The sequence below is a fragment of the Hypoxylon fragiforme genome, assembly GCF_022984875.1.
Source record: "Hypoxylon fragiforme strain CBS 206.31 chromosome Unknown GGS25scaffold_10, whole genome shotgun sequence".
Classification (NCBI taxonomy): Eukaryota; Fungi; Ascomycota; class Sordariomycetes; order Xylariales; family Hypoxylaceae; genus Hypoxylon; species Hypoxylon fragiforme.
The window spans coordinates 228,221-255,562 of record NW_026054765.1 but is presented as its reverse complement, the minus strand read 5'-3'; the positions used below and the strand labels follow the sequence as shown (position 1 = coordinate 255,562).

At 48.0% G+C, this 27,342-nt stretch overlaps 5 protein-coding genes across 5 annotated transcripts; 4 read left to right on the top strand and 1 right to left on the bottom strand.

Moving 5' to 3' along the window:
* Positions 1 to 6,069: 6,069 nt before the first annotated feature.
* Positions 6,070 to 8,624, top strand: GGS25DRAFT_73110 (caspase domain-containing protein). Its single transcript, XM_049265982.1, has 7 exons — positions 6,070 to 6,430; positions 6,521 to 6,632; positions 6,690 to 6,750; positions 6,836 to 7,222; positions 7,288 to 7,726; positions 8,156 to 8,325; positions 8,406 to 8,624. Exons 1-7 carry the CDS (start codon positions 6,354 to 6,356, stop codon positions 8,429 to 8,431), a joined length of 1,272 nt encoding a protein of 423 aa, XP_049112002.1. The 5' UTR covers positions 6,070 to 6,353; the 3' UTR covers positions 8,432 to 8,624.
* Positions 8,625 to 15,193: 6,569 nt separating this feature from the next.
* On the top strand, positions 15,194 to 18,299 carry GGS25DRAFT_509279 (uncharacterized protein). The gene is made up of 4 exons (XM_049262548.1): positions 15,194 to 15,934; positions 16,016 to 16,217; positions 16,274 to 17,361; positions 17,417 to 18,299. The coding sequence occupies exons 1-4, from the start codon at positions 15,498 to 15,500 to the stop codon at positions 17,610 to 17,612; spliced, it is 1,923 nt and encodes a 640-aa protein (XP_049112001.1). The 5' UTR covers positions 15,194 to 15,497; the 3' UTR covers positions 17,613 to 18,299.
* Positions 18,300 to 18,599: 300 nt separating this feature from the next.
* On the bottom strand, positions 18,600 to 22,421 carry GGS25DRAFT_509278 (Nrap protein). The gene is made up of 2 exons (XM_049262547.1): positions 22,031 to 22,421; positions 18,600 to 21,959 (listed from the first exon to the last, which is right to left on the bottom strand). The coding sequence occupies exons 1-2, from the start codon at positions 22,271 to 22,273 to the stop codon at positions 18,840 to 18,842; spliced, it is 3,363 nt and encodes a 1,120-aa protein (XP_049112000.1). The 5' UTR covers positions 22,274 to 22,421; the 3' UTR covers positions 18,600 to 18,839.
* A 271-nt stretch (positions 22,422 to 22,692) lies between these two features.
* Positions 22,693 to 24,920, top strand: GGS25DRAFT_509277 (coenzyme A transferase). Its single transcript, XM_049262546.1, has 3 exons — positions 22,693 to 23,173; positions 23,248 to 24,615; positions 24,688 to 24,920. Exons 1-3 carry the CDS (start codon positions 23,114 to 23,116, stop codon positions 24,817 to 24,819), a joined length of 1,560 nt encoding a protein of 519 aa, XP_049111999.1. The 5' UTR covers positions 22,693 to 23,113; the 3' UTR covers positions 24,820 to 24,920.
* A 158-nt stretch (positions 24,921 to 25,078) lies between these two features.
* Positions 25,079 to 27,308, top strand: GGS25DRAFT_509272 (uncharacterized protein). The gene is made up of 3 exons (XM_049262545.1): positions 25,079 to 25,553; positions 25,627 to 26,982; positions 27,041 to 27,308. The coding sequence occupies exons 1-2, from the start codon at positions 25,225 to 25,227 to the stop codon at positions 26,969 to 26,971; spliced, it is 1,674 nt and encodes a 557-aa protein (XP_049111998.1). The 5' UTR covers positions 25,079 to 25,224; the 3' UTR covers positions 26,972 to 26,982; positions 27,041 to 27,308.
* Positions 27,309 to 27,342: the final 34 nt, after the last annotated feature.

Below are 27,342 nucleotides of genomic sequence, written 5' to 3'. Positions count from 1 at the left end.
CCCGGGCACCTTAGGTCAGGCAGCCGTGTGGGAGACAGGAATGATCTTCTAGCATCCTCTAGCCCAAGCTAAGCACTGCGATTGACGATGAAACGCTGTCGCCCCTCCCCCCCTTCCTCACCTATAGGGAGGCTTTTTGTATTTTTTTTTCAAAGTGCTACATACCTACCTACCTACCTGTCTGTCTGTCACTTTCACCACGAGTAACGTGACACATGGTTAGCTCTGTGCAGTGGGCATCTAAGTTACATACTCGCTTCCTAACAAACAAGGTGATGGCGGGTGTATCTGCCTATTCTGCAACGATATTCGGAGCTGGCTCGCTTTTCAAATCCTTCAACGGTCTACTTCTCACAAGCAGGTATAGTAACTTATCCGAGGTCCCAGTATAGCAAGAGGTGTATAACCACCCCTGGATGAAACTATCTACTAGGTACCTAGGTAGGTAAAGTAAAAATCGAGATGATACATAGAATCGGTCTTGCTCTGGTACTGGACCCCCACCCCACTTCCCCTATCTTTAAAAGAAAGGAGCTTTATATAACTACCGCGTCTCTAAGACTTGATTGAATCTAAACCCATCAAAGGTCTACCTTCACTCTACCCCTTTTCGAGGTTAGATATCCTCAAAAAGGGGGAGAGGCCCCACCTCATCGGGTCCTACCCCTACGCACCCCGTTATATATAAGAGGATATCACAGGTCGCATACCTACATGAGAGCTTTATTAGGAATATGAATATATACGCAAGTACAACTAGATTTTGCAGTCCATAGTTAGGTACATACCTAACTTAGGTAAATACCTAAGCTCGCACTTCATGTCCTAACACCCCCGTTTCGAACGCTGTGAGAGCTGAGAGATTGATGTACCTTGGCAGATACCTAGGTATGCGAGTGTGTGTGTAACTATTCTTTATGTGTACCTACCTACCTACCTACCTAGTACCTATTCTTACTACCTCATCTACATACGTACGCAATCTCGCAAACACCTAACTTACCTACCTACCTACAAACCTAAAGTATTCTGACCGCTCTCGAAAAAAACGCATGGTATACCTACCTACCTACTTAACCCCCTCCCCCCATCGAAGCTCTCAACGCATACGCATGAGCGGTGTAAAAGAAAAAAAAACCCACAACGACTTTAACTAGGTAGAGATAGATAAGATCATGCCAACGTGACTGCCTGCTACGCCCACGCACCTAGGTATGCAGGTAAGTAGTAGGTGCATCGTCAAAGTCACACGACACATACACGCATACATAGGTAAGTAGGTAGGTAGGTAGGTAGGTATATACGCGCCACACCACTATGTATCAACGAATGATACGTAAAGAGGTCGTGTGAGAGAGGATATGCTCGACGTACGTAATCCGGCATGTGTGTGTGTGTGTGTGTGTGTGTGTTTGTATGCAACGTCCTATCTAGTTATCTACGGACGATAGCCACATGCAGTCTTACCAATCCCCGGTTGCGGGTTGGGTACACCTACCTACTTACCTACAGTACATACATATGTACATAGGTAACCTACCTTGCCTTGCCTCTGTATGTCGTACCTCACACATTAATTTCTATGGGCGATAGGCATTTAATACCTACCTGTAACTTAGTTATTAAGCCATACATCAGGTAGGTAGGTATAGCAGACGTAGTGCCATGTTACATAAGGTAACCTCCAATCCTCAACATCGAAATGCCGAACGCCTCCTTACACCTAACCTAGACACTTACCTATCTAGGCCCTTACTAATCTTACCAAATCCCGGCTCAAAAACCCAACGGGTATCTATCTGTGTACCTCGCACCGGCGGAGTCCGGGTAAGTGCGTGGGCAAATGTCTCGGTTCGGCCCCATCTCCTTCATTAGGTATGGCATATACCGACCGGAAACCCAAATGCCTTCCGATCGGAGAAATGAGAATGGGAAATATGGGATGACGTAAAAAATGCGCTAGTATCGCACGTTCTCTTCTTCTTCTTTACCGTTGCGAGACATGCAGTACTTGGCATGTATGTAGGTAGGAAAATTTCCTAGGTGTGTTCTTGTTTGTAATTGCATACTTACATGTACTTCAATGTTACTTACCTTGGTACCGTACCTAGTTTCAAACGTCTTCGGAATGACGGGAGCACCCGTACCTCCACAGGTCTGGCCTTAGTGCTGACGAGAAACTCGTAGCAAGCAGGCTAAAAAAATTTGAAGTCTCTGTGAGTCTGTGGGCTGAGGGTTTTAAAGATACCCAAAGGTAAGGCTTGAACCGCTGCAGCCTATGCTGAGCATAAACCTTGGAGAACCGACAAGCTATATCGCCTCGCCTCGTCCGCCCTATTCCGGACAGCTGAGCCGTGGCAGGACGTGATAGGATGAAAAGATTGACATAAGGCATAAGGAAGATATGTAGATAGATAGAAAGGAGTATAGCGCCAGTGACTGTTGTGAGCTGAAGCTGTCGTCGGGTGTGCTAGATGCTAGGCATGTATGCAGGTAGGTAGGGTATGTATGTAGGTGCCTAGGTAGGTGTCGTCACCTTTGGTAAAGGGAATCCCCTATCGATAATAGGCCACAGCCTCAGCAGAGTTGCAATGCAGAAGACCCGGCTGTACCAAATCAGTTACATGCGTACGCGTGCGCGAGTGGGTGCAATGGCGGCTAGACGGCCCTGTTGACACGCAGCGCTTGCTACAAGCATGACCGTATCGGTCCGCTGACTCGCAGATGGAGAATCTGGAGTAGGTCGGTGTGTACCGATTCCAATACAAGGTAGGTAGTAGATAGGGCTGCTTGGTCTCACGGCCCAAGCTATCCCGAAAAAGGGGCGAAGTTTTTATTTTTATCACTTTTATCAATTTTTTCTCTCACCTTTTTCCCTTTTCTCTTTTCTTCAACCGTTTATGGTGTGGTTCAACTCAGAGTGGACTTTGCGGCTATGTCATCGGCATTACCTCCATTGGCTCCTCCACATGGATTCCTTCCCAAGCGCCTGGGAGTCCAGGGACGATGCATGTGGCGCCTGTAGGGCAGAACTGGATGGGATGAAACCTGTGATATCTGTGACATTTGCACCGTCTGCAACATTGTACCTGATGATCTACAACCCACACTTTGGTACACAGAGGACCCTTGAGGTGTTATCGGGACTCGGTACGCGATGTTGATCGGTACCTCCCTACCTTCTAGTCGGTTAGGTGTACATCTTGGTTGCCTCTAATAGAGACGATCGTCCAAGTTGATCGTCTTATTAAGCGGTAACGTTGTCATGAGAATCGACTATTAGAAACGTCCGAGGCTCAATAGGACCGAGAGAAGAATAATAGAGAAAGAGAGAGAGAGAGAGAGAGGGATATAGAGAGGGCCTTTTCAGATTTCCGCGGAAACCAACCTTGGAACTTGAGACTCGGTCTGTTACCTGCTTGGGTAGTTTTCTGAACACAATTTGATACTTAGCCAATATGATGAAATGCCAATGCAAGAAAAGAAAATCTTATATCCATAGCCACAGGATGCTTGCGTACCTAGATAGGTTTTACTACCGAGTATACGAACTAATGCAAGCGTTATTAGAAAAATGAGACCCGGAAAAGGGATCCGTGGACATAAGATCTCCCAAATATTGCAGAAATCTAAAATGCGACTATGCGGTCAGTATGCATAGCAACCTCGGCAGGGAAAATAGGCGCTTTGTTAGTGGATTCTTCTGCCGGAGAAGCAGAGCTCGACGCCAGATGCAGACTGTTACGACATCAGCCACCATATTCGGATACACCGAGGTCGTTTCTCAAGATCCAAGCCTCAATCTTGAACCTGCAGCACTACCACTACACGCGTTACACCCATCACACCAAAGCTAGGTCGGAAAATCCATTATTCCATCATATTCCATTATTTTGATATATCCTTCTATAATTCATGGCTTATGGCGTTTAAAGGCGTCCTTAAGGCCGGATGTACTTGAGTTAGTACATACTATAAGTTAGTACTTTGACGGACATATGAGCAACATCGAAGCGATGTCCCGTGCAAAAACGGGGTTCGCCGGGGTACTTGGATGAAAGTGAATGAAAGTAATAAAATCCCATACTTGCTGGCCTGGTGCTGATTAGGTTGCTGATTAGGTCGCTGATTAGGTCGCTGATTAGGTCGCCGATCGGGCTTGTGGTGATAATGTAGTGACAAGGCTGCCCAAGCGGCTCATTCGTCCGTCGGGGACGCTCTAGAGAGATTGCACTGCAACAGTAGGTAGGCACTGGCATGGTCTGCTTTAGTTGTTATTCATACCTACTACTACTAGTATTACCTATTGACAGAATATTCAGGTGTATCATGCCCACTAGGCTGCTAGTGTTCCTACAGTACTTCTTAGTTAGTAGGTTAGTCGTCGGAATACGGCGATATGTTGGAATACAGAAGAAAGGCTTGAAACATCGATGGTTAACCGAAGCCTTCAGCTCCGAGCTTGGGTTTTATCAAAGAGCCTCTTGATTACCTTGGCCTGACAGCTATATGTGACGATCTTATAGTAAGAGTAAGAGTTCCAGTTCAGCGCACTGGTGCGCTTAGAAGTAAGAGATTGGAAAAAAAGAAAAAAAAAGAAAAAGGAGAAGGAGTTGAATCTGAAGGATTCATTGTTGCGAACTATTTGTTGACTATTGGAATATTGATGTTAAGATAACTATGGGTATAATCGACGGGGATGCAAAAGTACAGCATACAGAGGATTCTATAGAGTTCATGGTTCAAGGTTAGGTTTAACATTTGTTACAAGTTAACTATACTGCCGATGTAATTAAAAGAATCTTGATAACTATTACCTTATTAGGACTAACCACTTTAACCACTTAACTTACCCTAGATAGATACCTACACTAGTCTCTTATGTTGGCTAGGAGTTATGATGATTTTAAAGTCTGAGGCGGCTAGCACTACTAGTAAAATGACGAAAGATCAAGTATGGCGTATATGGTGTTACTCGTTACAGTTATCAAAGCCGTGGCCGTCAATACTTTCTGTTATTGGTGGCATTCCAACTTGACAGCAGCCGATATCCCCACACATCGGCGCGGAATTGAACAAGCGCCCAAGCTTCTCCACCCCATGCTGCCATGTTTTACCCATGTCTAAAGCCTAGACTACGGGAGTACCGGTAACAACCTGTAGGAACTTTCTGAATTTTTGAACTGCAGATGCTAAAATATTCTCTATCGTGTAGTTACATACCTACGTACATTTATTGAACTCGGCTGCGACCTCTATTTATTGAATTTATTAGCCAATTGCTACTTATTTCTCCCCTCTCTTCCTAGTACCTCATCTACCTACGGGTAGGTACATACCTAGGTAGGTACATATGTCATACCTAACCTAGGTAGTACCGTAGCTATATATGTATAATCAACCCAAAAAAGAGGGAGGGAAAAGAAAAGGAAAAGGAAAAGGAAAAGAGATCCACAACTGATCCTTGCCTGCAGGTAAAGTTTGCAATGAGGTGGTTCAATGTTGATTTGCACTAAGGTTGTCAACCCAGGTTCCCTGCGCCACATCGCTTGACCGCTCTGCTGGGATTTTACCCTGTTAGCGTTGGACTTCTTAACCCAAATAGGTATTTTTTGGCATCATTAACCTATTAGTTTTTCTCTTTTTTCTCTTTTTCTCTTTTAATTTTTGTAACCCTTCTTTTCACTTTAGGTTGTTCGTTGGAGGCTCTAGGCTTGTGAGGTACCTAGTAGGAGTGTGGGTGCTGCGCTTACGTACTCAGATTCTGTTTAAAGTGGTTCAATAGAAATAAATACATGTACAACATTGAACAAGAATACAACTAAACAAAACAAGATAATAAAAATAGAAAAGAAATCAAGAAATATACATAAGTTACAGTTCAACGTTACAGATACGAATATACAAATACATGTATACAAAAATACATTTTACCTCTACATCATCATAGCCCATCCCAGACGCCATACACGCCATACCCATACACCATACGCGAAATCCAAACATCGCGAACTGTCTACCAAATACTTATAGCTGCAGTATATATCATCCCTCTATCCTCCGAGTTCTGTTTCTATAAGAGCCTATAAGAACCTGACATATTTACTGCCTTGTCCACCCCCGACCGACAATTGTCTCAAAAAAGAAAAGGAAAAAGAAAAAAAAGAGAGGAAGAGAATAACCCCGCCTCTTCCCCCCACGCGATCCTTTCATCATCAACCCTAGCTCCCTCAGCTCGCCTCGATCTCTTACAAACCTGATATAATATATAGTATATATATATATAGCATACCCTATACCATATCGGAGCTCAACCTCATCGCCAAAGAAAAAAAAACATATAATTCTCTGTCATGTCAGGTTACGGCTACCCTGGAGGATATGGTCCGCCGCAACCACAACAGCAATTCCACGGCAACTATTTCCAGCCGTATGATCGCCCACTCTGCCACTCTGCCATTCTATTTTGACATGAGCGACATTAATTCGGCTACTGACTGACTGACTGACATGGTCACAGCCCACCCCAACCTTATAACGGATATCCTCCTCAAGGAGCTCCCCCCGCTCCCTCTCCCTACGGCTATAATCAACAACCGCACCCTTCTCCTCAACCGTACGGCTACAACCAGGTGAATTGAATATCATTTCACAGTAAATGATGGCCATGCGCTGATATTGATCGTCAGGGTCCTCCCCCGCAACATGGCGGCTACGCCCAAGCACCCCCCAGCCAATACGGCAGACCTAGTAAGACATTCGCCGTTTTAGCTATTCAGCCATCCATTCGTCATTCTTTCCCCTCCCCAAGTTGGTTTTTAACAAAGTGGTATAGACGTCCCCACGCCGAACTCGAACTCGTATCCCCACGGTAGCTTCAGCGCGCCCCCTCCTCCACCTGCCGGCCCGCAACATTTCGGCCACGGCGCCCCTAACGGCTACGCATTTCAATATAGTAATTGTACCGGTCGAAGGAAAGCACTGCTTGTCGGAATAAACTACTTTGGCCAGCGCGGTCAGCTACGAGGATGTATCAACGACGTTAGAAATATGTCGGCCTACCTCGTCGAGCACTTTGGATATAAGCGCGAAGATATGGTTATCCTCACCGATGATCAACAGAACCCCATGAGCCAGCCTACAAAACAAAATATTCTACGAGCTATGCACTGGCTAGTTAAAGATGCGAGGCCCAATGACTCGCTCTTTTTTCACTATTCCGGTATGACCAACAACTTGCCACCTGCTGTGAAGTTTGCGTCGCAAATCCTAACTTTTGGTATATAGGACACGGCGGTCAAACCAAGGATCTAGACGGTGACGAGCCCGACGGTTATGACGAGGTTATATATCCAGTAGATTTTCGCCACACCGGTCATATTACGGATGACGAGATGCACCGTATCATGGTACGACCTCTGCAGTCAGGAGTTCGACTGACGGCCATCTTCGACTCGTGTCATTCCGGTACCGCCCTCGACCTTCCGTACATCTACTCCACCCAAGGCATCCTCAAGGAGCCCAACTTGGCCAAGGAGGCCGGCCAGGGTCTTTTGGGTGTTATTTCTTCGTACAGCCAAGGCGATCTTGGCGGTGTCGCAAACAACATTATGGGCTTTTTCAAGAAGGCCACCAGCGGCGAGGATGCGCATCACAGGGCTATGGCTACCAAAACCTCGGCCGCTGACGTTATTATGCTCTCCGGAAGTAAAGATGACCAAACTTCGTTCGTCTACCCTTTCATTCCAGTTTATTCGTATTGATAGGATACCCCCTTGCTCTTTCTTTTCAATATCCATGGTAAAAAGCTGTGCCATTCATTTTGGGAGGGGGTCCTGGAGATGAGTTGGCTTGGATTCTGTATTTTCTTTTTCGTCTGTAATGTGTTTTGGTAGGATAGGGGATGTGAGCATGTATGGGAAAATTGTTGGGAGATTCAAAATATAGAGGGGGGACAAATCATGTACATTCTTTGAACGCTCTAGATGCAAAGTACAGTTAGTATGGCTGTGACTTTGCGTTTAGAGCGACGGGTTACGTTGGATCAGTCAAGTGACTGCCTAGGAACTTTCTCTGCTTCTATTGCTTTACCCCCTTTTTATCTTACCACAATCGTTCATATTCTTCGGAATTGCACTAACTGATTGAACTTTAGAGCCGACGCCACTATTGCTTCGCAAGCCACGGGCGCCATGTCATGGGCTTTCATCACCGCCCTCAAAAAGAACCCGCAGCAAAGCTACGTACAGCTGCTCAATAGCATCCGGGATGAGCTGGCCACCAAGTACTCCCAGAAGCCTCAGTTATCATGTAGTCATCCTCTGAGTACGTTTTCGTATTCTTTTCCCCTTCGTTTTCCCGCTTTTGCTTTTCACCCCTAACGTTCTCAGCTAATTCCAAATCAGACACCAACCTGCTGTTTGTGATGTGATCGATGTACATACGCACGAACAGTTTGTCGGTTGTCTCCTACATATCCACCAGGCACCTACCTATCTTACCTAGGAATATACCCCACTCCGTAAACAGGGTATTGCTCGAACCAGTCGAGATTGACTTTCTTGTATACGAATTTCTGACGGGCAATAAACTTTTTTACAATCACTTACGAATTGCGTTGCCTTTGTCCACCCCCCTCTTTACGTGTTTCCGTCACCTGGGTTTTTCTGGTGGTCTTAATAGGTAACTCGCCTACTTTGAATATTGGTATTAAAGCATTCATGGGGTTTAACTCGAGAGAAAGGCGGGGGGATTTAAAGCTGTTGTTTTTTATTAGTTTTTTTCTTCTCTAAATTTGTTATCCATCTTACGAAGGTTATGTCATTTAAAAACATGGAGAGGGGGAAGGGGAAGGATAGGCATGACGATAACGAAAAGAAGAGAAGTATCTACCTACGTACGGTAAACGAAGGCAGAGAGCAAGCATACCTACATAAAAAAGCGAGAGTCGAGTTCCAAGTCATAAGTTATAAGTTGTGTTGCGGTGCAGTTTATTGTTATAAGTTGAGCTTAGGAGTAAGTACCTAGGTAGGCTAGCCAGCTAGCATGTAGGTAGGGCTACTAGTTCCCGGGGGCGGGAAGGGCTCTTTTGGGGGAAGCGGGAAGCGGGAAGCGGATAGTTTGGGGGAGGTGGAGTTCAATGTTGGTTTAAAGCGTTCTCGAATGTCCCCTTAATGCTGATGTATTCCGTTAATTGCTGGTCTTTTTTTTTTTCGTGTGCGATGCGATGCGATGAGATTGTTGAACCCATCAAACTATACTATCTATCGTATGCTCTCTACATACCGGACCATACCAGCCAGACCCCCTATCCACCCCTACTATGCCTATAAACATTGAAGTAAGTACAATACCATACAGCTTCCGGTATAGTACCTACCTAACCTAGGTACCTAGTTAGGCATCTCAACATAACATGATCTATGGTACCTACCCATGACACACACACCTATGGTATAGTATATATAGTATAGTATAGTATTCAAGCCAACCCCCTACGAAGCAAATCCCGTAACCACCCACCCTCCTTTTCATTGTTGCTGTATTGTATTGTATTGTATTGTATTGTATCGTATTGTATTGTATTGTGATGTGTTGGGCTATGTTGTTTCATCCAGAAACCCGCATCGTTCCACATTCACATTCACATTCACATCTACACCTACATAAATACCTAAATTCCGTAAACCCCCAAAGCAAAATCGAGGACGGAGTCGACAAATTGAAAAGGGGGGGTAGGATATTGGGGAAAAAGGAAGAAGGAAAGCAACACTCGAAGGAACATTAGGTAAGTAAAGTTAAATCAATAGTTTAGATAAAAGAAGTAGGTACCAAACTACCCAACTACCGTACCCAACTACATAAGTAGGTTAGGTAAGTAAGTAAGAAGTAAGGACCTATAGGTATATGTAACAACGCAGAACTCCAGCCATCCTGATTACCCACCCGCCCGCCCACCTTCCGACCAATGCCTTTGCCCTATCCATGGATAATCCGTGGCCTGGCCTGGCCTATGACCTGGCCGGCTATACCTGTGCCAGTAGCCTATCGCCTATTTCCCTATGCCTGCAGTAGCCAGTAGCCTGTATACAAACGAACAGGATCTTCTTTTTTGGATGCGGAAAAAAAAAAAAAAAACCCTTCCCTTCTTCCCGTGGGAATTCCATCCTTCGGGTATGTATGTGACATGAACAACTTAACTCCAAGCGCCGTGGAACGCAAGATAAAAGTAAAAGTAACAACAACAAGAACAAGACAATTCACCCCCCGGGAGAAGAAGAACCAACGGAGTGAGTATCCTAGCTGATCTCCGCGGGCTCTCTCGACCGGCTCTCCTCCCACGCGCTCACGAGCTTCTTGCGCGTGCGCTCGTGCTCGCCCCACTGCTTCGCGCCGATGCGCATGCGCGCCACGGCCCTGAGCACGCTGGCGAAAACCTTGAGCTTCGATTGCACTGCTGGCTTCTTCCTCATGGATGCGGAGAGAGACGAGGAGGCGGCAGCCTCCCGCTTCCTGGATGCTAGTAGGGCGTCTGGCGATTTGATGCCGAGTTGCTTGTGGATGGTCTTTAGGACACGGAGATCCGCTTTGTTGCTATTGAGAATGTTAGATGGTTGATGTGGTAAGAGATGTTTGGATATATATATATGCATAAAGGAGAAAAGGGGAAAAGGGGAAAAGGGGAAGGGAGAAAAAAACATACCAAGCTTCAGCAATCTCCAACTGTAGCGCCAAATACTTCTTGGCAAAGGCGGCGTCATTTCGTAATTTGGCCTCGCGTTCCCAACGTGCCTGCATCCACTGCATCTGTATCGCCATGCCACGGATCTCCTTGCCATGCCTCTTCTCTGCCGCGTCTGCTGCTCGGATGACTGCCTCGTGGTCTCGCTGGTCCACCACATCCATCACGATGTCACCGTATCGGAAGCTGGCCTTGTTGCCTCGCTTGACAATGTGTGGCGTGTATGATGGGCCACCGTTGTCAGGCTCCGCGTTCTTGGCCTCGATCCAGGCTAGTGCTTCCTTTGCACCCTCCTGCAGTCTTTCGCAATCGGCCTGCAATTTCTCGGCGGATGCCTTGTAGGTAGCGCGTTCGTTGCGTGCGCGGTCAAGCTTTTGGCGGAGTTCTTTGCACATCGGGCCAGCAAAATCCAAATCTTGTCTGGCCAATTCAAGCTGCTCTCGTAATTCATCGCATAAGCGGTTCGCCCGTTCCGATTCCTTAGTCGCCCGGTTGAGTTCTCGCCTAAGCCCATCAGCCATTCGGTTGGCTTCTTCTACCCTCTGCTCTGATTGTTTAGACTCGTGCCGAGATGCTCTTTCTACTTGCTGTTTTAGCCGTTCGCATTGGCGTTCGACATCGCGCAACTTTCGGTTTGCATCTTCCAGTTGCTGTATGAGATCTTCCGAGACTTGATGGGCTGCTTCTAATTGTTCCGCCAAATCGCTAGCTTTTTGCGACTGAGCGCGCTTTGCTAATTCAAGTTGGCGTCTGAGGTCTTGGCATACTCGATCGGCTTCATTCAGCTTGCGTCCAGCATCTTCTGCTTCTTCGTCTAGAGTCGCTTGAAGAACCTCGACTTCATCCTCCAGCGCCTCCACTTTTTCGGTCTGAGCTTGGTATTCCAGTTGACTTTGTCGCAGGTCTTCTCGGACAGCAGAGACCTCGTTTCGTAGCGCCGTTAATGAAGATTGTCGTGCTTCCAAGTCGTGTCGTAGGTCGTCTATCTGACGGCTGAGCGCGGCTTCTTCCCGCTTGTGGCGCTGCGTCTCGCTATTTAATGCATCTTGCAACTTCATCTCCTTGCTGGATAGAGTACCTTCGGTATCGCGTAGTTGGTTGATGGTCCTCTCGAGTCCGATGGCACGTTCTTCAAGACGGTCTCGCTGCGCCTCCAGGTCACGCTTTTCAGCCTTCCACTTTTCGCTGTCATTATCGTAGAGGTTGTTTTTCTCGCGAATATCGGCACGTAACTGAGAAATATCCTCGTTCAAGCGATCAATTTCTGACTTGAGCTGAATGCGCACATCCCGTTCAATCTGACGGCCACTGCTCCTTTCCTGATCCAGGCTCAGTTCAAGATCACCGACTTGGCTGCGTAAACGAGTAACTTCTCGCTGCAAGGAGGAAGATTCGTCGCTGGTGGTGCTTTGGCGGACTCGGGCATTTGCTCTCTCGTGATCCAAGCTAGTTTCAAGCTCCTTCGTACGCTTCTGCAACCGCTCGACTTCTCGCTCTAATGATGCAGACGCGGTCTGACCTCCAGATGCTTCTCGTCGTACTCGGCTCATCTCGTCTTGCAGGTCAGCAATATCGGCGTTTAGACGACCGACCTCTTCCTTGTGCCTGGTGTTGGCTTCGTACAGGTTTTGTAGAGAGCGGGCCTTTTCCTGGCTCAAGTCTGTCTCGAGTTCACTTATGCGGCTTTGTAAGCGCGAAACCTCTCGTTCCAACGATGCCGATGCCGACTGGCCTCCTGACGCTTCTTCGCGAACGCGGTGGATCTCGTCCTGAAGGTCGGCTATATCATCGTTGAGTCTATCAACTTCTAATTGATGCTTGCGAGTCATGTCGCGTTCAATTTGTAAGCCGTGCGACTTCTCCTGATCTAGGTCACGTTCAAGTTCGTCGATTTGTCGTTGGAGGCGCGCTACATCTCGTTGCAAAGAGGACGACTCGTCACCCAGGGAATCATGACGGAGCTGTAAGAGATTCTTTTCATCCGTGCGCATATTCAAGTCTTTCTGTACAGCTTCTAGCCTCGACGTGAGCTGCTTTCGTTCAATATCCCAAGACTCTCGTTGCTGGAGGAGTTGTTCCGCTCTACTCTTGACTTCCGTACTGAACCTGCTCTTCTCGGATGCATCTTGCTCGAGAGCTGCATACTTCTCCTGCCAATGGCCCACTTCGGTCTGTAGGCGAGCGACCTTCTCTTCGACTTGGCGTGAGAGGCCCTTGGTGACGAGGGACTTGTTAGACATCTCATCCTGAAGTTCTTCGAGATCAGCTTCTGCGCGGTCTTTGTCGGAGATGGCAGTTTGAAGTTGCTCTTTCATATCGTCGATTTGCTGCTCGAGTTTCCGAACATCCGATTCGAGGTCTTCGATGGTGCCTTTTGCCTCATCGAGCTCCTCGTTTGACCTCGCATTCTCTTGGAGCTCACGTATTCTTTCCTGAGCAGACTTCCACTTCTCTTCCGCTTGGCCTAATTTCTCCTCAAAGTCATTCAGCTCTTCGTCGCGGTCGTTAATCTCCAAGTCCTTCTCCCGTAAGTCGGCTTCCAAATCACGGATTTTATCCTGTAATTCATCCATTTTCGCCGAGTCCTCGACAGGTTGCGCATGTGCTTCGAGTTCGGCAATCTTGTTCTGTGCTGACCTCCATTTTTCTTCCGCTTCTTCCAGCTGGGATTTTAGCTCGTCCACCTCTTCTTCGCGTTGGTTGATTTCGCGGTCTTTCTCGCGTAAATCAGCCTCCAGGTCGCCGATTTCGTCCTGTAGTTGATCTACTTTGCCTTGATCCTTGGCCCCTCTCTGCAACTGTCGCTGTAGGTTCTCAATCTCATTATCTTTATCCTCCAAGCGCCTTCGCAATGCCTCGATCTCGACCTTTTGGCCCTCATCAGCGTACTTCTTCTTGGCCTTCTCTTGAACTTCCAAGATTTGTTGCTGGTAAGCCTCGAGGTCCTTCTCTGCCATTGCTAATTGCTTCTTGTGTTTCTGGAGCTCCCTATGCATCGTAACTTTGTCGACCTTGAGATCGGTATTTTCTTTTAGGGCAGCTTCGCTAAAGCCGGGACCCGTTTTCCTCAGAGCCTCCTCGAGGAAGTGGATCTTAAGCTTGAGGCCGAAATTTTCCTTCTCAATCTTATCGATGACGTTTTCCTGCTCTCGTAATGACAATTGGTTTCCATCGTGTAAGGGGCCCTTGTTACCGCTGCGTCGCGGTAATAATACTATAGGTGTAGATGCCTCGCTGCCGCTGTCGACTTGTGGCAGAGGTGTGGATTCGATGTGGGATATGCTTCTCGAAGGACCGTATAGAGAGGATTCGACATTGGTCATATCCATATCTTCGTTAATCCTGTTTAGGGTAGGTGTGTTGCCGTTCGTATTCTCCTTGCCAAATCGACGCGCGCTATTTCTAGTGGCGGACTTGAGCATGGGAGTAAACTCTGCGCCACCAATTCCAGCAGGCAGGTTGTTCTTGGCACCTAGAGGCGCGCGACTGCTCCCTCGTGGTGTTCGCAAGTTGACACCGCGGCCATTTCGTAATTGTTGCACGAGGTTGTTGTCCTTGGCTGGAGAGTGAAAAGAGGATTCTTGGGTCATGTCGAAATCGGGGGCTCGACTTATATAGGTGGCATCACCCAAGTTAGTTCGAGGGCTGTCCATCTTGACGGCGGGAGATGGTGATGGTGCCGTTCAAGTGGGATTGAATATGAAGACTTTCGCGATTATGGCAATACGTTGGTTGGTATAATAGGATGTAATCATGAGATGATGAAATAAGATTGACAAAGTGGTGTTCGAGTTATGTGTATGTGTTGTGTTATGGTAGTTTTGTTGCGTGTTGTAAGTTGTTGCAGATAATCAATTCCATTAACCTCATTAATCAATCAGAAAAAGTTGAGTACAGTATCAATAAATTTACGGAGATAGGATAGACCTGGTCACGTATGAATTTTGGTGTAAAGACGCGTTTAGGTGGTGCTGTGTTTACATTGGTAACAAAGCTTTGCCAAAAGCTAAAAAGCCCGCTAACATTATTTACATAGTACACTAAGTTAGTGTAGAGCTACACCATGTGGCTTAGTTATCACATAGTAGGTAGTTACCCTAGGTTAGGTAACTAGTTCAAACGTTAACTATGTACATAGTTACTAGGTACCTAGTAGTTATGTGCCAAGTTCAAACTTCAAGTTGCAGTGACAACACCGGTACCTAGGTACATCGCATCCCTCGCAACATTGATTGTATCGACATCTGGAATGACTAACCAATACTGGGCTAGTACAATCCTACCTTGTCCTCTTTTAGACATGACAATCCTTGACCAGCCTCTTTTTGCTATTACTAATTTACTATAGTACTATGCAGTACATAGTAAAGTTTTCAATCAAGGTGGGGCAAAGTCAGACAAAGCGGACAAAAGAATTACTGCAATTGATCTTGACGTATCAGACCCATTGAAATTGGCATTACACCTTCTTCCCGTCGCCGTTAGTCGCAGCGGATTCGCACTCACCTCACTAAACCCCTACTTTACATTGGCGGCACACCCGCTTACACCATCGTCTCTGCCCTGCTTTGCCCTGATCTGCCCTACTTACTTCCTACTTTCCTATACATAAACTCTTCAATTTGGCGCATACTGTCGCCCCCCCTCCGCCATAATCTTTTTTACTTTTACCATCTTTCTTTTCTTCTCTTTTCCTTCTTCAATTATTACGTACTTTAACTTTCATCTTATTACTTCTTTTTACAACCAACTCCGAATGTCATGGGATCAAGTAGTCGATATGGCCTCCATTAACTCGTTACCGGATGAGATCGTTCATCAGATCTTACTATATGTCCCTCCCCAACAAACCCTAACCAAGGTCGCAAGACTCTCCAAGCGCTTTCACCGCGTTACCCAAGAACCGCTTCTCTGGAGATCCTACTGTCAACACAGTTTCCGATACTGGGATGTCGGCCATTATTTTGAAGTGAGACTCACGCGCAGAGTGCGCGATACTGATTGGAAAGGCCTCTTCCTTCTGCGACTTAAACGCAATATCCATATTGCACAACTATTGGAAAACATCATAGGTTGCCGCGTCACTCGCTTGCGCAAGATAGAACAGATTTGCCAGTACGGATACGACGCAAAGGATTTCCTCTTGAGCCAGTGTCAAATTCCTGATACTTGTGGTGATGTCTTGGCACGAAGGTATGTTTGCTGTTCGTTTGATTTTGTGATGTGAACGTCGAACTATCATGTCTAATATGGAATCATTTGGAATCTTGGTAGATATTACGCATGTTCCGTACTGGATGGTGTACATCGAAGTGCAGCGATAGAAGAATGGGCCAAGTATCAGAAATTCGCTGCGCAATACGCCGACAAAGATATCACGAATCGCGAGAAACTCAACTGCGGAATGCGCATTGAACGTGCCCTGGGAGCTTTCGACATGTTTATGCTACATGACAATGAAGGCGATATAAATGAGGTAATGCTCTGTGATGTTCCGCTCCACTTTAACATATATCCTGATTTCTTTGGCAGATATCTGAAATACTGGACGACCTTGCATCACGATTTCGCAGCACCATTACGAGAATTGACGAGATGACGACTCGACAAAAGGCGCTTGCTTTAGCCGGATGGCTTCATTTCAACAACATGACGGGCTTGAGCGACCCCACAGAGGAGACATATCGTTATTTACGCAACTGCCTGATTGGCAGGGCCATTAGAGACGAGCACCACCCGTCGCTACCCATTATATCTGCTTCCATCTACTCGGCTATAGCTTCGCGACTCGATATGGAGGCGTACCCTTGCGCTTTGCCCAGCCATGTACATTGTATGGTCCTGTCACCACCCGGTGTGTCGCTAGATGGCCAGCTCCTCCCGGAAGAGGAGTCGCAGTATCAAGAGAACATGTTCCTCGACCCCTATGGATCTGCCGAGGAGTTACCCCGACATGATATATACAACTTCCTTAGCAGACTCGGCTTCTATTCAGGCCACGAGAAATTGCTGACTCCTACAGCCACGGCACACATCGTGTTGCGCACAGCGCAAAACATACGAGCATCTTTCAGCAGCTTTCGAGCGAACGCGGCCCCTCTCCATCAGCTGGTTCCCATGATCGAGCTGAATCGCGGCGACTGGGCCCGGAATCTACGGCCAGCTATGTACAGTCTATTCTGGGCAAGGATCATGATGGTCCCCGCGCTACCGGAGGACGAGGAGGGCCGGTGGGATTGGCAGCATGATGTACGCGACATGCTGTCCTACGCCGGGTCTTACTTCCCAGAGGACTTATGGCTCATTGAGAAATATGTCTGTCCCATGTACGAGAAACTTGCGGCCACTAACGTCAACGACTTCACGTACAAGCGCCTTCATAGGAAGATTGGCGATATCAGAAGGGCTGATATGACTTGGAAGACACCACGTCGAAGACGCGATCTTAAGGGGATAACCGTTAAGTTCCGCATCGGCCAAGTCTTTAAGCACAAACGCTATGATTATTATGGCCTCATTATAGGTTGGTCAGCCGGGGGCCTGCCGCTTCTAGATGACGTCTCCTTGTCACCAGTTAATAGGTCTTGGCCTACGCAAGATCAGCATTACTACCGTTGCATGTGAGTCTGTTTCCATCCTTGCTGGGTAAAAGCATTTACTAACGAAGCATTCTAGGGTTGCTACTGACGGCTCCGATACGCATGTTATCGCAGAGGAGAATATCGAAGTGCTAGAGCTTCGAGGTGGCATTGAAGTGCTACCAACTCAGATTAAGGACCTGCTTCCTATGGCGGGCAGGTTCTTCAAACGCTGGGATCCCGAAAACGGGGTGTTCGTGAGTAACTTGAGAGAGCTGTACCCCGAAGATTGAGTGCCAGACACCAAACCTCTTCTATATCTCTGTTACATATATCAATATCGTTGATGCGCCGCTGGGCGCCGTGTCTACCACTTTTATTCTTCAACTCTTTCTGCTCACGATACGATACTTTGTCTCTCCTATACCCTGATGTTCACACCACCTGTATCTCCCCTCTTCCATTAGGTAGCTTTAGGCTCAACCTATCATTTCCCCTTCCCCCTTTCATGTATTGTTTCTACCCTTTATACCCAATCACCAACCCTTTACCTATTGTAGTACCCAACCTTTTTCAACATTAAATGAAAACTAACCTACATACTTTACTTAATCATATCGGTCTTTGCATTATTTCGGTTTAATCCATCTACCCATCTATCCAATTGTTTTCATTCATCTACTTGCTCATTCATCTATCCCATTCCCATTCCCATTCCCCCGCACTCACCGTACGATGTGAACTCGGTCATATGATGATGTTTTTAAGTCGTTTATGGATTTTACTTCATTGCCTTCTCCCCCCTTTTCTTATTGATAACAAGAGAAAAAGTCAAATGAATTGAATTGAATTGATGATTGCCTACCTGGGTAACCTACCTACCTACCTACCTACCAAACCTACCTTCTTAGAAGCTAATGCTATGTACTTGCTGATCGTCTGATGACTTGATATATGGAGTCAGGGAATACGTAGCGTAACGTAGCGTATCCATACATGGTAGATGTATGTGTAGAGGGTTAGTATAATACATTATACTACACGTACATTGAGAATATAGTAACCTTGGTAGAGTTGCTAGGCAGATGTAAGTAGACATGCTTACATAGTCACCTAGGTAGGTACCTAGTAATGGCTGGTGCAGGCATAGGGCTACATATACCTACCTACCCAATATCCATGGATACTTCTTACCCATCACTTTACTTTACTTTACTTTACTTCAAAATAGGCTATCCATAGTAAAAAATAAAAAATAAAAAATAAAAGGCATATTTCAAAGAGAGAGAGAGAAAAAAAAAAAGCAAGATCAACTTTTGAACTAACATTAGTTATGTTTATCTTCGTTCCCGGCTCATGCATTTATGTAAATCTACTAACCACCCTACCCAGGTGAACCCACCGACCAGCCAACCATCCATTTTATACCTATGTACCTACACCCCGTACATATGCCACCCCTATATATATATACATGTATATATGTCATCTCTTACCGCCCTATCTAATGCCATCCCCCTTTAATCCTCAACCACCTCAATCTTCTCAATAACATCCCCGCCAATCCTCGCGATCTCAGCTAATATCGCGTTTCGGTTAACCTCGAATAACTGCTGTTCCTTCTCACCCTCGCCCTTTTTGCCACTAATCGTGCTCCCCGAAGCAGTGCTCCGCCTCTCCGCCGACTTCAGCGAACACGGCATGTGCACCGTGAACGAGCGCTGGTGCAGCAGCGGGTTCCACAGCCCCGCGATAATCGCACCGTCGTCGTCGGGGCCGCCGTGGAAGAACAATAGCGGGCTGTCGTACGTGGCGTTGAGCTGCTTGAGGAGCGTGATGGCCGGTGGTTCTACCAAGGGTAGCGCGTTTTTGCCGACGCGCTCGTTGCCGTCGACGAGGTTCTTGAACTGCGAGGCGCGTCTTGTTGTGATGCCGTCTTCGCGGGCGACACTCTTGAGGGCCTTGGGGGAGAGGTGCAGGAGGACGTCGTAGTCGCGGAGGGCGGAGTGGAAGAGCCCGCGGATGTTGAGGTCGGCGCCCTTGTCCTTGACGACTTTGCAGGCGGAGCGGGCGAGGCTGGTCATGCGTGTTGCGACGACTTTGGAGGGGCCGTGTTGCGTGTAGGCGACGCCGGTTACGTCGTGGGATGTGGCGACGAATAGGACGGTGCGGTTCATGTTGGGGTCGACCTTGGTGCGCCAGGCGCGTAGGCGAGTGCCGATTGCGAGGCGTTGGGAGGTGGAGAGGGAGTCTGAGGGGTCGATGATCAGGGGTTCATCACGCCAATCCCATCTGGACAGTAACAAGAGTGCTCGGAGGAATCCAGTAGTGGCACTGCTAGGGGTTTCCCAGGGATATGGCTTGAGGAACGCTTGTAGGACGAAAAGCTCTATGAGCTCCTCGTTGAAGTGGCAGGATAGCTTGTGAGAGTTGAACCAATGCTTGGTGAGGCGTATGGAAGCCGATAGTGCAGGAAATCTCGTGCAGAATGTGGACATGGTTTGGTTGTGGAGTGGCAGGTTCGTATACATCCGTCTATACGAGGCAAGTAGATCAGCCGCGTCGGTACGAACGTGGCGCTCAACTGTCTCGTCCTTGGTCTGTCTATCGAGAAGTCCCTCCTCGAGATCGCTATGCACTCGAAGCCTGAAAGATGCACCATTCTCGTAGATGACATCCAAGAATGACAGGTTCTTGTCATCACGATCTGCACTCTCCAGTCCTAGATGGGTCTTGACCTCTTCTTTCGATTCCTCCAATGAACTGCCAATCTTGAGTAAGAATGCAGTCTTGGCTCTCTGAATAGCAGCTAGATTCTCTGGCCACTTGCCGGAGACTTCGAAGGATACCACAACCTCCATAGGACGAAGTAGAGGCTTTCTAAAGTTGAATTCTGGTATCCGTAACGACGTTCGTCTCAAACCTGCACAAATGGGAGCTATTTGCTTCACGTGTAGAGGTAGGTCTTCTAGATTTCGGATGTCTCGTTCGAAAATCTCGAATGCCTGCTTTGCTGCGTCGAAGGCTGTCTTATCCGAGGGAGTTACCGCCATGATCTTGGAAACCTCTCGCCCGTAAAACTCTAGATTACCATCGCCCAACTTGAGTCGAAGCTTTAGAATGTATCGTACAATAGCTTCGGTAATTCCCGCGAAGCCCATGTACGCATGCTCTGTCCAGTCGAGGCTCTCGACGATGTTGCCATCAGGGAATTGCCAAAGGTCTGCCTTTTCACCCCAGAATTCGCGAAACTTGGTTGCCTCCTTCTTCTGCTCGTAGGGAGGGCCGTATTCACGACCCTGGGATGCCTTGAGGGGATCCACAACGATCCCAACCAGGAGAGACTTCCCCTTGATCTTCGGTGATGTGCTTGTAATCGGCCATGCCCCTGACTCTGGTACATCGATGTGAATCAGTTGCGCTCGCTCGCCAAGGGCTGTTTTCAACGTGGTATATAGCCTAGAAGTGAACTCCCAAACGAATCCTCTGCGATCGGCTGACTCGAATCCTTCTTTTGAGGAGGGGAGATTGACGCTTAATAGCATATCGAACATGTGTAGGGGCTGATTAGCCTTGGCGATGAATAAGGGCTCAAATTGATCGAGCGGGCTGTCATTTATTGCCGAGAGTGACCATTTGGCGTGTTCTGTCAGCATGGCAACAGACCATGGAGTCATCTTGTAGAGAACATTGATTCCACGGGCTGCATCGTAAAGGACTGGTAGGGTTTGACGAAGTGTATCCGAGTTTGGAGCGTCTTTGCCAATGACGAGGAGTTTCTTCTGCAGATTTGCCGAAACAATGTACTGTAGTGTCGCTTTGAACAACTGAGTGCTATGCAGCGAAGGTGACAGCACCGCTTCCCCTTTTCGGCCACCACCCTGCAACAGCAGAGCTACCAAGACGGCCCATTCGAAATGACCAAATCCCCCACCGAGGAGACTGCCATTGAGTCCTCGTTGCTGTAACCATATACGACCGAGAACACACGCATCCCTGAAAGCACCACATGATTTTGTGGCTTGGTGGAGTACTCGCAAGTAAGATGAGAATTGACTCTCGGCCTTGAGTGTGTTGTTATAGAAAGGCGTGGGTGTCTTGGAGTCATCGGCCTCCTCTGATTTGCCCTGCCGGATAGCGTTACTTATGGCAGCCAACTTATTTGCTGGGAAGTATCCTTCCGGAGCACATGGGATTATGCGTATCGATGGAGTTGCTTTCGTCAGGGACTCTGCGCTGCTTGAAGTCTTTTTCGAATCTGAGCCGCTCTTCGGCCGAGCGACAAGTATCGGCAACAACAAGTTCCCGCTTAAATGGTCGAAGGAGAATTCCATAGCAGCACCCAAACTTTTGCGAAGATTCGCGGTGATGTAGGCTAGGTAGTATGCCCGCTTGTAAAAGTATCTCATATTCAGGTAGTCTTTTTCCTGGAAGATGGACTCGGGCATGACGACAATCATATCGACAGCCAAGTCGGTCTGAGACTTGACATTGGTCTTGAGAACCCAACTTCCAACCACGTTGACCTGAGCTGGCTTTGCGAACGATAGCTTATATAGGGAGTCTTTGGCTGGCTTTGGATCGGGATAAGGGATGGTAATCTTTTTGGACTTTTCGAGCTTGGCTGTCACAGTTCCAATCTAAGAGAATATGAGTTAGACGGAGGTTATGCTTGACTGTGTAGGTGTGCGGGATGAGACAGCAAACTTACAAGAATAGGATCGTGGGGTTCTGAAGCTTCAATAACATCTTTGAATTGTCTCAAAGTGTCTTCGACGTTCGCAGAATGTTTACTATAATCTAGCTTCACCTCCTTCAGAAGCTCTTCAGTCTCTAAGACGAAAGCGCTTGCGCCGGCAGCGCCCATGGCCGTGGCAGAAGAACTGGCGGCATCGAATGATGGTCCGCCATTTGTATGTTCCAACTTTCGTCGTTTTGCCGTACTGGACTCCATATTTGCTGGATATGAATTGAGGGTTGTAAGATGAGGAAGGAGTGGTTAAGTTGTCAACAATGGACTCCCTTGTTGTGACCCGGTCAAATTCAATTGCGTGAAGTTTTCATAGTGAGGGCCCATGCGACAATGCGCATCCTTGACTAACGATCTAAGAAAAAAAGAAAAATAGAAAAAAGAAAAAAGAAAAAAAAGAAAAAATCCCCAAATTTTCGATATCGATAAGAGCTAGGTAGTTACCTGGTCCTGGTAGTACCTAGTAGGTTTGTTAGGTATTGTACAAGATGGTGGGTCCCTGAATCTGTGGCTAAGGGAAGTGTGGCTGAGCAGTCAGATGCCCCTCATTGCCTGTTCTAGAATCCATGTTCAAGTTGATTTGCCGACTGATCTGTTGGCCCAACTGCTACTAGCAGTACCTCCAAACTGCCGCTAGCTTCAACAACGGCATCTAATTTACCCCAAGAATCCAGCAGCCCTTTGGAACTTTATCCCTCCTTTTTACATAGTCATTACTAGCTGCATACTAACCTGCATTTTGTCTGGGCAACTCACAGTAGAATTGGTGGCTTATGGAAAATAGCGGGATTCGATGAACAAAGCCGAGTCCATCTCTAGCCGAACAAAGCTCCCGTGGTCCCCGTGTCGAGCGAAAAACGGAGAACTTGAAAAGAGTCCATCATGAGAATCCCTTGCCTTACATGAAGCCTTCTGTCTTTTCTTCCGTGTTTACTTGCTATTGTAAACCATCATCCATCCGGAGGATATTTTATATATATATTATTTTCATTGTTTTCTCATTTTAACCAGCCTCATTAACCAAGCACATATAATACCGTTATAATGCCGTCAGCAGCGATGTGTATGAGAACGCTTAGAGCGTATTCAAGATATGGTTCAAATGTAGGTTCCAAATTAATCAATTGGTGCTTTACACCGATATCTCGTTTCTGTTAACTCAATGTCTGTCCTTATAGCATACTAGAATCCTCTCTAGGGCGTTCTCGGCGACATCCCGTCGCGCTGAGATCAACAAGGTGTATCCCTCAGCTTCTGAGGCTCTCAAAGACATGAAGCCTGACTCAACCTTGTTATGTGGTGGATTTGGTCTTTGCGGTGTTCCGGATACTCTAATTGACGAAGTGCTGAACAAACCTGAGGTCAAAGGCCTCACAGCAGTCTCAAATAACGCCGGAACAGATACTTCTGGCTTAGGAAAACTGCTAAAATCCAAGCAAGTGAAGAAGATGGTCGCAAGTTATATTGGCGAGAACAAAGTTTTCGAGCAAATGTACCTGACGGGAGAGGTGGAATTGGAGCTCACACCCCAAGGTACGCTAGCTGAACGATGTGCTGCTGGCGGCAAAGGTATACCCGCTTTCTACACGCCCGCTGCTTTTGGCACCGTGGTGCAAACCGGCGACCTCCCTCTCAGGAATAAGAGCGATGGAACCCCCGATGTCTTCTCTTACCCGAAGGACGTAAAAGTCTTCAATGGTAAATCCTACCTTCTGGAACACGCCATTGACGGGGACTATGCTTTCGTCAAGGCCTACAAGGCGGACAAATTAGGGAACTGCCAGTTCCGCCTTGCCGCCCACAACTTCAACGGAGCCATGGGCCGAAATGCTAAGATGACCATTGTGGAAGCCGAACATATTGTTGAACCGGGTGAGATCTCACCCGAGGCCGTTCACTTGCCGGGGATCTATGTCAAGAGGGTGATTCAGAGCAAAGCAGAAAAGAAGATTGAGAAGTTCACATGGAAGAAGGACGACAATGATGCAGATGCGAAAAAGGCGCTTGGATCCGGTGACACGGCCACTAAGAGGGAAAGAATCGTCCGCAGAGCAGCTAAGGAGTTCAAGAACGGCATGTACGCCAATCTCGGAATCGGAATGCCTATGCTTGCACCAGGATTCGTTGGTCCCGAAGTCGAGGTTCAGTTGCAGTCTGAGAACGGGATCCTAGGCCTAGGACCCTACCCAGTAAAGGGCGAGGAGGATGCTGACCTAATCAACGCCGGAAAGGAGACTGTGACACTGAAGCCGGGTGCTGCGGTATTCGGTAGCGAGGAGAGCTTCGGCATGATCCGCAGCGGCCGAATCAACTTGACGATCCTAGGAGCCATGCAGGTCAGTGCTACGGGTGATCTGGCGAACTGGATGTTACCCGGAAAGGTCAAGGGATTCGGCGGAGCGATGGACCTCGTCAGCAACCCGAGCGCGACGAAAGTCGTTGTCACGATGGAGCATACGGATAAAAAGGGCAACGCGAAGATTGTCAAACACTGTGCTTTCCCCTTGACGGGTCGGGCCTGTGTCTCTAGAATCATCACGGAACTGGTAAGTGTTTGGCATTAGTTCTCACGTGATGCGTTTCCTTCTGACTATTCTTTGCTAATCTCTTATAAATAGGGTGTGTTTGACGTTGATTTTGCTCACGGCCTTACCCTGATCGAGATTGCGGATGGTGTAACAGTGGAGGAGATAAAGAGCAAGACTGAGGCGCCATTCCGCGTCGCGGAGGATCTCAAACCTATGCTATAAAATTGATGACGGGCATGATGGCGGGCATGATGAGCGAGGGGAATGTAGTTACAGTATGAATATGTGTATAAGGTGAATTTAACAATAAGCATTGATCTTTACACGATGACCAACTTGATATTGATGTTGATATGATGATATATAATTCTAACCCTAATCTTTAACTTGAGGTTTCAAAGTTGAGCGATAAGGTCTGGTAAACAAATCCTGGTTTACGGGTACACATGCGTTGCTTAGGTATACTATACTTTTAACCATCGCCACATCACCACATCAAACAATCACCCATCAACAATCACCCGTCAACAATCACCCGTCAACATTTTAAGGATGAGCAAGAACTTTATGATTACCTACCAACCCGACCCGAACCCGTTATCCAATTGACATTCATTCGCTTTAAGAATGTCTCACTTCACTTCGCACGGCTACGACGCGAAGAACGGCGTGTCATTTCGATCATGGGAAGTAAAGCTAAAAAAGGCGGGCAACATAGAATGGCATCGCCACCGTACGAGGAACATAGAACCATGCGCGATGGAACGACTACCACCTCGGAAAAGGTCACCTCCTCGAGGAAAGTCAACCCCTCGAAGAAAAGGCATCCCCAGTCTCGTGGATATGGCGACCAAAGTCGTGGCCGAGAACATAGATTATTCCGAGGTGGATGATCTTGAGCACGTGCCTACGCACCTCGTATATTATATTATGAGATATATGCTTGACACATATGAGTGAGTCAATCTATCTGCCTTAGTTTACCTATATACCTCCCCAAAACCCTGGCATTCCTAACCAACCACCAAGCACCCTATCCCTCCAAGCCTTCAAGATCTTCGCCACGCACTTGGGCAAAGAGCACCGCGCGTATCCCCGCCTCCGCCCGATGCCCGCGCAAACCTACCAGTGGCACCACACCGAGCCGCACCCAACATCGCCCCTGGCCTCCTACATCCAGCCCCTCATCTCAGAGTCCCTGGACTTCCTGGTCCAGCTCACCATCGGCGTGCACCCCGTCCCGGCCTTCGGCACGCATGATTTCCTGCACTTGACCCAGATGCGGAATCTGGCCGTGCTGCAGATCATGCAGCCGGACACAGAGGAAGGGGGTTTCCCGAGGATCACGGATGCCGTCGTGAGGCACTGGTCCGAGCAGCCCGACCCGTTCCCCGTGCTCCGCGTGCTCAGGATCTGGGGCGCCGACTTCACGACCCCGCGCTCGCTGCAGTATCTGTCCAAGTTCCCTTCCTTAGCCATCTACGACGTCGCGGGCCGACGGGAGGAGTGGCGGCACGCAGACGCAGCCCCGCAATGGAACCGCGGGACGTCTCAGCAGCTGCTCGTCGACTCGGCGCTTAATTGCTGCGGACTGCTGGGCAACAACAGCGACGAGTACCATCTACGCATCCTGCGCCTCTTGCTCAACGAATTCGTCACCGCAGACCGGTCAACGGCCGGCGACGTCGCTGTTGTGGCGCGAGAGGACGTTCCACCCCCAATTGAACATAAGGACTTGGACGGCGACCACCCTAACCCGGACCACGTCGCCTCCTGGGGCTACGCAACATACATCCACGTCGGCCGCCTCGTCCGCGACCAAGACCTGTCCGCGCAAGGCGTCAGCGGTGCCGAAGCCCAGGTTTTCGTCCTCGAGAAATCGGACCTGCTCCCGCCTCGCCCCTTCGTCTCGCTGGGGCTCGGCCAGTGCTGTGGCGTTGATAGCAGCTGTGGGATCATGGTACCGGACTGTCCCCGAAGCCTCCGCCGCCGCCACCGGTGCTGCTGCACGGTCTACGGCTCCCGTCCCTTTGGCGCAAGAGCCGTCTTCGTGAGGAGGGAGTACTGTGGGAAGAAAGGGAAGAAGCAAGATGATGAGCCAACAAAGCCAGAGCAAAAGCCAAAGTCACAGCCTACGGAGGCTCAGGCTCGGGGACCCGCAGGGGATAACCTATCATCATCATCATCATCATCATCATCGAAGCAGCAGCAGCGCGAGGGAAAGGGAAAAGGAAAGCAACCGATCGATGTCGATGCCGAGGAGGCGCAGCAGGGGTCGTCGTCGAATAATCGATCATCGGGCCCAGGGTCGGGATCTGTGGGGAATCCGCCGAGGAAGAAGAGGATGAAGTATTCTTTGGGGGAGTTTTTTTGAGGACTTCTTAGGTAAGGTACCTACCTAGATTCACAACAATACCACTAAAACCACCAACCCCTTGAACAGATCATGGTACACAGCCCTGACTTGGTTAGTTAGACCTCAGGTCTTGCTTACACCTACCCCTGAACGCTATAGAGCATTAATGGATATCTCATCATGCCGCTCACCATCGTTCTTCTGTGTTGCAGATTTGCATCTTGATGAAGATCTTAACCTGGTTACCTGTCATCGTGATGTTTACTACTAGGTAGGTAGGTAGGTAGGTACTGTAGTATAGAGCATCATATATTCTTTGCTGCGTTATATATATACCCCTATGTACACCCCCGGCACTCTATCTACAGCGCTCTCCAACCTAGACGAGC

Bases quoted from the DNA above. Each gene is read 5' to 3' on its own strand.
- GGS25DRAFT_73110 (XM_049265982.1), top strand. From the start codon at position 6,354: ATGTCAGGTTACGGCTACCCTGGAGGATATGGTCCGCCGCAACCACAA. The intron at 6,431-6,520 runs GTATGATCGCCC...ACATGGTCACAG, and splicing joins CACGGCAACTATTTCCAGCC to CCCACCCCAACCTTATAACG. The intron at 6,751-6,835 runs GTAAGACATTCG...AAAGTGGTATAG, and splicing joins CAGCCAATACGGCAGACCTA to ACGTCCCCACGCCGAACTCG.
- GGS25DRAFT_509279 (XM_049262548.1), top strand. From the start codon at position 15,498: ATGTCATGGGATCAAGTAGTCGATATGGCCTCCATTAACTCGTTACCG. The intron at 15,935-16,015 runs GTATGTTTGCTG...GAATCTTGGTAG, and splicing joins GGTGATGTCTTGGCACGAAG to ATATTACGCATGTTCCGTAC. The intron at 16,218-16,273 runs GTAATGCTCTGT...TTTCTTTGGCAG, and splicing joins ATGAAGGCGATATAAATGAG to ATATCTGAAATACTGGACGA.
- GGS25DRAFT_509278 (XM_049262547.1), bottom strand. From the start codon at position 22,273: ATGGAGTCCAGTACGGCAAAACGACGAAAGTTGGAACATACAAATGGC. The intron at 21,960-22,030 runs GTAAGTTTGCTG...ATATTCTCTTAG, and splicing joins AACCCCACGATCCTATTCTT to ATTGGAACTGTGACAGCCAA.
- GGS25DRAFT_509277 (XM_049262546.1), top strand. From the start codon at position 23,114: ATGCCGTCAGCAGCGATGTGTATGAGAACGCTTAGAGCGTATTCAAGA. The intron at 23,174-23,247 runs GTAGGTTCCAAA...CTGTCCTTATAG, and splicing joins ATTCAAGATATGGTTCAAAT to CATACTAGAATCCTCTCTAG. The intron at 24,616-24,687 runs GTAAGTGTTTGG...TCTTATAAATAG, and splicing joins CTAGAATCATCACGGAACTG to GGTGTGTTTGACGTTGATTT.
- GGS25DRAFT_509272 (XM_049262545.1), top strand. From the start codon at position 25,225: ATGTCTCACTTCACTTCGCACGGCTACGACGCGAAGAACGGCGTGTCA. The intron at 25,554-25,626 runs GTGAGTCAATCT...CCAACCACCAAG, and splicing joins TATATGCTTGACACATATGA to CACCCTATCCCTCCAAGCCT.